A 10775-nucleotide genomic window follows, 5' to 3' on the forward strand; every position below is an offset into this window, starting at 1 on the left:
ACCGTGCCCTGCTCGAAGCCGCGCTTACTTAGGCGCGTCGCCACTCCGCAGTCCAGCGGGAGCGGGTTGCCGAGGCCAGACAGACGAGAGGGAGCTCCTCGCGAGAAACCCCAAATAAATGCCAGCGCTCTATCCTGGTCTCTAGGTGTAGGCCCCTGAGTAACGACCTCGGAGTTGAAATGGAGTCCGGCGTTTTCTGCCTGCCGAACTCTCACCCTCACTCTGGACTCTACTCGGCTGTCTGTGCGCACCTCTGTTCCAACCCCAACCTTACTCTTCGAGCTCTTTTATCCCGCCCTCGGTCTTGCCCTCCCAGGAGGGACGAGAGGGCTAGAGTTCTGTGTTCAGGCGTGAGGTTGCGGGTAAGAATCTGAGGAGTGGCGCCCCAAGCCCAGCTCTGGGCCTGTCTCCACCCCCCACCTCCCACCCTCTACCCGCCCAGAGCTCTAGCAAGGCCAACCTCCTGTTCTCTGCTGAGTCTCACCGGGTCGCCTTCCTCGAGCACTTTGATTATTGATCCAGCTGAACCCGACTGGAGAGCTGAGGCTGCGCGTCCCAGGGGTCGGTGGGCGGGGTTGAGCGTCGGCTAGGGCGACGGTGCTGGGGAAAAGAGGGTGATAAACTTCAAGGAGGGCGCCGCGGGTTCCTCTGTACTTCGGGATCGCCCGAGCCTCCCCCTGCAGTACTCGGAGTCCCGCCAGACCTGGGTTGGAGGTGGGGGGCCACAGCCTCCTCCTCCTTCACCCGTCCTCCCCCGGGCGCAGAGCAGCAGCTGGAGGTCTGGGCTAGGAGAACCCGGACTCCTGCCCAATCAGCAGGGAGGGGAGGAGCAGCCGGGTGGGGGCGGAGCCCGAGGTAGAGCCGTCAGGAGGCGGGTGCGAGGGGCGGGGAGCGGCGGGCTCGGCCGGCCCGGGCTGGCTCCGCGGCGGCGGAGGCTGCAGCGGCGGCCGGCATGGGCGATGGGGTCGCTGAGCGAGACCTCGGCCCCGCGCGCCGGGTGGAATCTGGTGGCGGCCGTGGGCGCAACGGAGACCTCGGCGGATCCGAGGACTTACGAACTGATGAGGCTGGCCGAAGCCCAAGGGAGATTGCGGGAACCTCGGCTTCCAGCCCCGCAGGCTCCAGAGAAAGCAGCGCCGACAGCGACGGGCAGCCCGGGCCCGGGGAGGCGGACCATTGCCGCCGCATCCTGGTACGAGGTAAGAGGACGGCGCGCGGCTCCCGCCCTCTGGGCACCGGCCCTGCCTCCACCCGGCCTCAGACCTCTTTGCTGCCTCTCTTCCCAGTTCATTTACTCATTCATTCATCGTTCGGCCGCTCGCTCAGCAGATATTATTCTGAGATTCTATTGTGTGCTGAACACTGAGCCGAGGCGGGGGACAAAGCGGCGAACGGAAGGAGTCCCCGTTTCTTGGCCTTACAGTTTCCAGACTCTCGGGCCCGGGCCCTCTCTCTGGGCCCGCCCGGGATGGTAACTGCGGTGGGGACAGAAACGGGTCACAGAAAACGCTGAGAGCCCGGCCCTTGCCCCGTGTCCCCCAAGGCAGGCGCGGAGAAAGCGTCGCGCGCTCCGCGGAGACAGGACTTGGAGGGACCGGAGTGGTGACCGCCGGGGAAAAAGGCCAGAGCCCCGCTCAGCGGCCGGGGCGCTCCCTCGCCTCCTGCTGCCCATCCTTGTTTCCCTTCGCACTGGCTGTTGGCGTGAGAGAGCTCGGCCCGGGCAGCGGAGGGCTCGGCGCTTGCCCGCCTGAGCTTCTGTTCCGGTTCCCACTTCCTCGCGGCGCCTGGGCCCAGCTGGCTCTGGACGCCGCTTTCTCTTGGCCTGGCCTTTCCCGTCCTTCCTCCTCTGCCCCTGGCCCTACTCTCTCCTTTCCTGCTCCTTTCTCTATGTTGAACTGTCCTTCGCAGCACTCTTCCTGCTACGCCCGGTGAGGGGCCGAGGCTCCCAGACCCCCAGCGCCGGTGTCTGGAGAAGCTGTGGGCTCCACTTGCTCTCAAGCTGGGCCTTGCCCACCGAGGACAAGGGAGGAGGGAGGAGTCTTCTGGGTCTTGCCCCCAGCCGTCTCTGCGTTCGTGGGTTATGTCTCGCTTGCTGAGGCTCCCTCCTCTCCTGAGCTCTCAGCACCCTCTGGCTGTGTCTTTCCAGCCTCTTCTTCCCCTGCACCCATCGGAGAAGCCCCAACCCTCTGCAGGCGCCTGCCAGGCTGCCGATTTCCTCCTCTGCCCTGGGTATTTTGAGTTTATCGAAACTGAGTTCTCAAATACCTTGGCAGGTAACAATCTCCTAGCAGGTGTAGAGTGTGAGTGGATCTAGGGATGGGAGACAGGGCTAGAGTCCAGCAGGAGTCACTGCCTTGGAGAAGAGGGACACACCTTGGCTTTAGGAAAGATTCCTTGCACCACTTGGTGACCACTAGGCAATTGGGCGCCCATGCCCAGTCAGGGAACAGGTGTGGGTCAAGGCAGTTGCACAGTAGAATTTCAGCAGGTGTGAGGACCTGTTGGCTCCTGGGATTAAATTCCATTCCATAGGCGGTGAGGTGTCCAGAATGCAAGGTGTGAACCCTTAAGGGAATCTGTAGGGCTTCCTGAGAGGGAGAAATAAGTCCCCCAAGCCCACACACTCCAAGGGAGAGATCTCAAGTCCCCACCTGTGCTATACACACCCCTTCTGCCAGGGCAAGTGTAAATTCGGAGTCCACCTACCACATTGTTCACGCTACTAATCTTGTGTGTAGAACAAATAATTTCTGGTACAGATGTCAATAGAATAACCACCATGTGGACTCTTAGAAGGTGGGAGTGAACAGTAAGACTCCATCCTGTAAGGTGGAATCCCACTGAGCCAGGCAGAGATGGATTTCTCCTACACAAGGAGGGCCTGGCTATACCTTCGGGGGGTATATTTTTATAAATTTCTATATTCACGTAGCAATGTTATTTCACTTGTAAAATGTAATGGAAATATTAAATATGATATTTAGAGGATATATTTACACACCTAATAAAAATGAAAAGCAAATGGAACCCTCATAAATCCCTCAGCCCAGCTCCATTTAATGACAAGGAGGTTATTACAGGCCTGAAATGCCCAGGACGTCATTTACCACTAATCCCTCCTAGTCAGGGTCACCTGTGTCAGTCACAAGCGGGCCCCACCATGGCGCAGGATCTCAGCTTTGATAAATGGAACAGGCCTGACACTGCCAAAGAGGAATCTCAAGTGCTTTGGCCCCAGAATGAATGGATATTCCTCACATAGGCCCTAAGTACATTTTGCCCTTGACTTTTGGAGATGTGTCCCCTAAATCCTCATTTTTGGAGGAAGCCATTAAAAGGCAGAAGAGAGCTATTTCAACCTTGTTCCTGGTTGCTGCTGGGATAAAGCTCTCCTAGTCAAAGCCCCATGCCTTCAGGGTCTTTGCAGCCTCCTTTGGTTCTGCAGTCCCCTGGGAAGGTCCACCCCAGACTGCAGTCTACTGAGGGAATCCAAGGCACTAGGAAGTAGAAGAGCTTGAGGAGCAGAACTAAGCAAAATTGGTTTAGAATACAGGGCTACAGCCCTTTGAACCTGAACCAGTTCCTTTGTCTCTGTCTCCATCTCCTCCTCTGTACAAATGGCTCCCTAGTCCTCACCTTGAAGGGTGCCCTAAGGATCCAAGGACCCTGCAAAACTGCAGGGTCTCCATATATTTTTGTTGAAAGAAGGAGGGAGGGCTCTGACTCACAAAGCACTTCTAGTGGATAAAGCAGTGGGCCTCAGTTGTCAGAGGTCTCTCCCAAGTTACCGCCCATTCACCTCCCAACCTCACCCTGGCCCCACCCCCACCTCATGCCCAGGTTGCTCAGGACCCTTAGAGAATAGTGACCCAGGGCTGCAGAGCCCGGCTGGTGAGGACCGATGGGCTCCTTCCTGCAGACCGGTAAGTGAGGTCCTCTCTGATTCCCTTAGGGGCTGCTCGGCCACTATGCTGCACACCCTGCCTCAAAATGGAGGCTGCTTCTTCCACAGCAGCACAAGCCAGGCCACCAGGATAGCAGGTGGGGTGCACAACACGCACTCCTTACGACACCACGCCTCTGATGCAATTAGGCTTCCATCCCAGGCTTCTAGGCTCCCCCACATTCCCTGTGCATGGCCCCTCAGCTGATAAAGGGTATGGGTGGCAGGATCCTTTTGTTTTATGTTTGGAAAGGGCGCCACGAACTCCCGCTGGAAGCTACAGGAAAGAACCGGCCCTCCAAGCCTCAGCTCTCACCTCCCAGTGCCGTGGCCTTTTCAGTGAAACCGGGTTACTGGCAGGCAAAAGATGTGGACAGCACTGACCCCAAATTCCCTGCAATGTCACAGTCCACACTCGCATATGGGCCTTCCGAAGCTTCTATATGCTTCCTAAATTAATCATGACAACAATTCAATAGTCGATCTTGATAGATCCGAAAGGCTCCTCAGTACTTTTATGGATAATTTGTGGTGCAGTTCTCTGCTCACTCAAAGCTGGTCTCTACTCACCAAAATCGCTGCACTGGATGCCACCTCCGCAGGTGAAACCCCATTCAAGATGCACCTTTCGCAGCACCCTCCTTCTGGAAGCGGCAGTATCCCTCCGAGGAGTCACTGATCTGTGGCATCCACTGGCGGAAACGTAGTGGCTGGGAGGAAAAGGGGAGAGGGGTGTACACCAAGGATGGGTCTCCGGCTCGGGCTGGGTAGAGCCCACCGTGGGTGTGTGGGAAAGAAGGGGGGTACGCCAGGCAGGGTCTGACTCCCGGGAGAATCCGCAGGCAGCCAGAACCTGCATTCCAGAACACGTACAAAGCATAATGGCGTGCACCCGGCCAGGTCTGCCTCCACAGAAGCTCTGAAAGCCCCAGGCAGTGGCTTCAGCGCTCCGGCTGCGAGCAGACCAGAACGCGAGGACTGCCGCCCACTCCGGCAGCCGGATCTCGGCCCAGGACCACCCAGCGTCCGCTCGATTTCCATTCGGATGTCAGTCGGCCACAGGGCCTAGGCCGCCTCAGGGCAGCCACAGGCCTAGCGCTGTGGAGCGGGGCCTTTGGCTACGAAGACGAGGGCCGGCTCTGTGCTGCGATGAGCTCGGGCCTGCGAATCCCGATTCTGGAGCCTCAGCGGCCCGCGGGACCTTAGTCTTAGCTAAATCTGTTCATAGCCCAGACCCAGAAACCCTCCCCGCCCCCGCCGTTGACATGTTTACAGGGAACATGCAGAAGACTGCATTTAGAAATTTCTGTACTTGTTTTTAGTTTTACTTTTCTTGTTTGTGGACAGTATTCGGTTTACTTTTTTTCCTGGGATTGATTTGTTTTATTTTACATATTTTCCTTTTCATTTCGTTGTTTTTGGCAGGAAACCCACATTCTCATCGTAATCGGTGCCAGTCCCCGGCGTTTGGGTCATTATTACCCCATAGATGTGTCCACCAATCCTACCCTCGCGCGCATACACCGGCAGGCCCGTAGCCACAGTCGCCTTGTGTGTGTCACCCTGTCTTCAAGGCCCGGGAGCCACAAGGAGGGTTCGATGCCGCTTCTCTAGCGCTGAGCTCAGGTGTGCCCTGGAAGGAGTGCGGCCCTGGGAGCCGCGGCGCTTACCCCTCGCTCGTGCGTCCTTCCGCAGGGAAGGTCCTTGAGGTAGAACCTGTGCGAACCGAACCTTAGGAAGCTGGGGAAGTGAGGGGAAGCTGGGGGGCGCAGATGAGGGCTGTGTAAGCATCCAATTCAAGCCATCATCACTTGCGTGCATCATCTGTAGGGAGAATAGGTTCCTGATTATGCCTAACACAGGCCTGGAAGCCTGCGTTTCCTTCATTGCCGGCTGCCTCTAGCTCCCTCCGAGTTAGGTTTCTTTAATTTCTATTTAACTGGAGGTGTCTGCGGGAGAAGCAGATGAGATTGTCTTCTAGTTCCTATTTTCTCCATATAAAGTTGACCTGACCCTTTGGGGAGACTGTAGCCGGTTTCTTGGCTGTGTACCATCTAAGTCCGTAAGCCCATTTGAGATGACCTGATGGTATACAGAGGCCAAGCGAGCCTGGCTGGGACTCCCGGGGACCAGGGTTTCCTAGGCACCTGGCTCGTCCTCTGTCGCCTCTAAGAGGATAGATATCTCAGAGACACTGCCACCACCCCAAGGACGCCTGACATATCCTGGTGGAATGGAGCACCTCAGAATGAGATGGCAGACTGGCGGGGACCTCGTCTATACAGCACCCAATAAAATTAGGGCAGCGGGGCCAGGGAAATGGCTCAGTAGAACAAGCGCTTCCCTGGCAAGCGCAAGGGCCTGAGTTCAATCTCCGGTTCCGCCAAAAAAAAATTTTTTAAATTAAAAATAAAATCAGGGCTGCGTTCAGTGCTTGGTGCTAGCGGGGAAGGATGCAGTAAGGCCGCACCTAGTAGGAGCCTGCGACGGCCTGACTTCCCCTCAACCATTGCCTTCACTGGCAAACACGATTGTGCACCTACTGCAAGGCAGACTGATTCTAGCTGGGGTTTTCCACAAGCTGCTGCTGCCCAGCCTCCTCTCAGGAACCTAAGCGGCTTCCGACCTGACTGCTGCCCGGTGGCGCGGGTGCCAGGGAGACAGCTGAGGTCAGCGGAGCCCGGAGCCAGGTGCCCGTGTGCCACAGGGGACCACATACGAGGTGGATACCATCCTGCCTGATCTCTCCAGATGTGTTCCTGGTGCACCATAGACCCGCAAATATTTGTGGAGTAAACAAAAGAAGACAAAATTATCAGCTTGTATTACCGTAGGTATGCAGCAGCCAAAGCTTTTGCCTCGGAGAACGTAAATGGAGAGAGAACCTCCTTTTCTTTTTGCGACCCCTTATTTGGAAATTCTGTTTTTGTAACCTGCAACTTTAGAACTCACCAAAAACTGAAATATGAAAAACTTTAAGTTGTTGTTATTATTCTTCTACTAGTAGCCAGATCACTGCTTAGAGGCTGGTATGGCAGGAGTACAGGGGCAGGAGCAGCTCACACATGCAGGTGACTTCTGAGTGTAAGCTTCCCAAGCAAAGGTCCCCCAGCAAAGGCTTACCCCTTTAGTCCTAGCACTCAGGAGGCTGAAGCAGGAGGATCTCAAGGTTGATCAGCCTGGGCTAGGTATTAAGTTCAAGACTAGTGTGGACTATATAGTGAGACCTTGTCTCAAAAAATACATTCCCCAAAAACTACTCATATGCAGTTGAGAGAAATAATTGGTAAATCTGAGTCCTGGCCCACCCAACTCACAGGCCTGCAGCCTGGGCTAGAGCTTGAAAAAAAACAGGTAGTTGAAGCTATGGTTTCTGAGTTTGCAGGAAGCTTTGGCTCCTGAAGGCCCTTCCCCCCTGCTGACGGATCCCGTGGAGCTTTTGGGTAGCCAAGTTGAGCCTGAAGATACCCCTTGAGGGGCAAGGCCACACTTAAAATGTAGTCAACTAGAAAGAGGATTTAAATTCAAAAGGTAACGAATGCTTCCTACAAAAACAAAACCGGAAGCTGGTAAATGCTCCTAGAAATAGCCATCACTGTGGAGTATCTGTTAAGGTGGTTTTCCACATTCATAAAGAAGCATATGAGGGGCTGGGGATATAGCTTAGCAGCATAAGCACCTGCCTGGCAAGTACAAGGTCCTGAGTCTGATCCCTGGTACTGCTTAAAAAAAAAAAAGTTTAAGAAGCACATGAGTAAAAGCAGGCTCATATTCCGTAGGCTGCTGTGCAAGTTACCTTCATAAATAGTTTAATCTTCAGTGGTCATGTTTTCTGCTCAACAAATTTATGCTACCCATTGGTTCTAGAGTATTCCTTTGGTCAAGGAAACTAACTTCCCCTAACCTCTGGAAAATCCCTCATGTTTGGTTTTGTTGCTCTGTTCTCTTAGTATAAACACAATGAAATGATATCCCAGAGCAAAGCTTTTTGTACTTATTCTGAGTGGGTTTTTTTTTTTTTTTTTTTTTTTGGTAGAACTGGGGATTGAATTCAGGCCCTTGCACCTGCCAGGCAGGCACTTATTCTACTGAGCTATCTCCCCAGCCCTTGAGTGTTTTGTGTAATAAATTACTAGTCATATAACTGCTGCTTCCAAAGGCTTACACACACACACACACACACACACACACACACGTGTGTGCACACATGTATACATTTTAAATAATGTTTTAATTTAATTGTAAACAAGGCAGGTAATTCATTCAATTTTCTTTTTGATGCACCAATACTTTTTTTAAGTACAAATGCTTCTGGTTTTTTTTGTTTTTGTTTTTTTTTTTTTTTTTTTTTAACTGGGGATTGAACTCAGGCCCTTGCACTTGCCAGGGAAGTGCTTATTCTACTGAGCCACCTCCCTAGCCCCTTTTTTTTAAGTACAAAGTGACCACTTTTTCTCATCCCTGTCCTCAGTGGCCCCAATTTCCACCAGACTCAAAGGCAACCATTTGTACCGCTTTTTTCCAGATCATTTTCTGTATGCAGGGCCCAACAGCTCTATTATTTTTCCCCCTACAGCATGCTGGCATGTGGAAAACATCTTTTTTTTTTTTTTTAACAAAAAGGATAGTTTTATTTTTACATGAACTGGATGGACCATGATACACGTCATATAATCAGGGCCTTCCTGATGAAATTGAGCTCCTTTCCTTATCTGTTGCTAGTTTGCTATGTGCTTTAATAAATAAATCTGGTCCTTGCTTATTTCTACATGTGAAGGTATACGTGTCAGGGAGTTTGTAAGAATGGGCTACCAAGTGAAAGCTATTACTTACCAGCAACACCCAAAAATGCTTGCTTTGGGGCTGGCAAGATAGCTCAGTGGACTAAAGTGCCTGCTTAGGCAAGCGCAGGGACCGCAGTTCGAGCCCCAGCACCACTGCGCTAGCCTCAACCTCAAGGCTGGCTGAGCCCGACCAGAGTCCAGGCATACTGGTGCACGCCTGTAATCCCAGTGCTGGGAAGGCTGAAAGCAGAAGGATTACTATGAGTCTGAGCTGCATAATGAGACTCTGCAATAACCAAATACATTTAAAAAAAAAAAAAAGCTTGCTTTGCATTTAACCAGCTAGGTTTACAGTTAGTTAGGTATTGTCAGATTATTCCCTGAAAACAGTTTACCCTCTCTCTACATTGTATATTATATGTCCTTTGTCAATCTTACAGCTGATAAATATTACCTCAATGGCATTTTAATCCTTCTTTGATTAAAATGAACATCTTTCTATGTTTATTAGCTAGAAATCTTCTGCATGGCTCTTGTTCTCTGACCAGGGTTAATTTTCAGGTATTCTTTTCCCTATTGGTTTGTAGAAACTATGTGTCGTGACCGCCCTACATCTAGTCCTCTGTGTGTCGTGGATAATGTCCTTTTGCTTTCAATGTGCTATGATTTCCTCTAGGTCATCATTTATCATTCAATTTTGTTTATATCTTTTGTCTACTGAAATATAAAATATCTTTTCATTCTAATATTTATTTATTTATTTGTTTATTTAGTGTGTGTGTGGACAGCTCAGCCCACCAGGGGGCGGGCCTGGCTGGCATGTGGTGCTGGGGATTGAACCGCGGTCCCTGTGTTTTGCTTAGCTTAGCTTGTTCTAAGTAGGTGCTTTAGACCACTGAGCCATCTCACCAGCCCCTATTCTAAAAGAAATTCATGCTGTGTCATTCTATACTATGTTAGAGTAAAAAGTTCATTATTTTGCCATGTAATATATGTTCATTGCCAAGGATTTGTCACCTCAAGTTTTTCTAGTAACTGAAAATCATAGATATGTTAAATTATATATACCAAAAAGGGGAGGGATGTTTTCCAAACTTTATTTTTCATTTAAAAAATAGTTGTGGAGCACTTTCTGTCTAGAAATGTTCAATTTTTTGAATACCTGTACAATATTCTATTATGTAACTATAATATTTACTTAACCAGTTCCTTATTGATGGTTATTTAAGTCAGTTTTAGTTTTCCCCTATTACAACCAATGCTTTATATCCTAATCTAAAGAATTTTTTTTTTTAAATTTATGAGACAATTTGGAAAATGTAAAAATCAAGTGGTATATTTTAGTGTTCTGGGGAATTGTTAATTTTCTGCATAATTGTATTGTGGCTTAGCTTCCTTTTTTTTTTTTTTTTTTTAGACAGGGTCTTGCTTGAACTCACTAGGTAACCAGGCTTGCCTCAAACTTGAGATCTTCCTGCCTCAGCCTCTCAAATGCTGAGATTGCAGCATACACCATCAGTGCCAGTTACTACGTTTGTTAAAACAGTCTTTTTATGGGCAACATGATATGATGTCTGAATTTGCTAAAAATTGTGACATGGCAGAAGAGGCAGGATTTTTCCTGAGTTGAAGTTCAAAGACAGATATATCAGAAGTCATTATACTAGACTATAATTTTAGACTAGTATGTTTGACATTTATCAGAATAAAATGTTTATGAGATGGTTCTTTTTTTTTTTTTTGGCGGAATCAGGGATCAAACTCAGACCCTTGTGCTTGCCAGGGAAGCACTTATTCCACTGAGCCATCTCCCTGGCCCCTTAAAATGTTTAAAATAATAATCATTACACATATAATTATAAGACAAATTTCTACAAATGAAATTTGAAAATTGAAGTATCCAGGTACACTGAAAATTATTATAGTTATTTCCAAACTTTATGCCAAAGATACACTAATAAATATTGGTACAAGTCCTTATAAATATTGGTATAGTATTAGCATTCTATTCCCCCCAAATAGAACTACATATATATATGTAGTTATTT

At 50.1% G+C, this 10775-nt stretch overlaps 1 protein-coding gene across 1 annotated transcript in view; it reads left to right on the plus strand.

Annotated features, from left to right (window-relative positions):
• The first annotated feature begins 952 nt into the window (after positions 1-952).
• The window catches only part of Vax2 (ventral anterior homeobox 2), a 28190-nt gene continuing 18367 nt past the window's right edge, over positions 953-10775 (plus strand). Inside the window, exon 1 of the mRNA XM_004634157.1 lies at positions 953-1199. Coding sequence (XP_004634214.1) covers positions 953-1199 — 247 coding nt within the window. The remainder of the gene's footprint in view (positions 1200-10775) is intronic.

This window comes from Octodon degus, unplaced genomic scaffold, assembly GCF_000260255.1.
Source record: "Octodon degus isolate 3935 unplaced genomic scaffold, OctDeg1.0 scaffold00058, whole genome shotgun sequence".
NCBI classification, from domain to species: Eukaryota; Metazoa; Chordata; class Mammalia; order Rodentia; family Octodontidae; genus Octodon; species Octodon degus.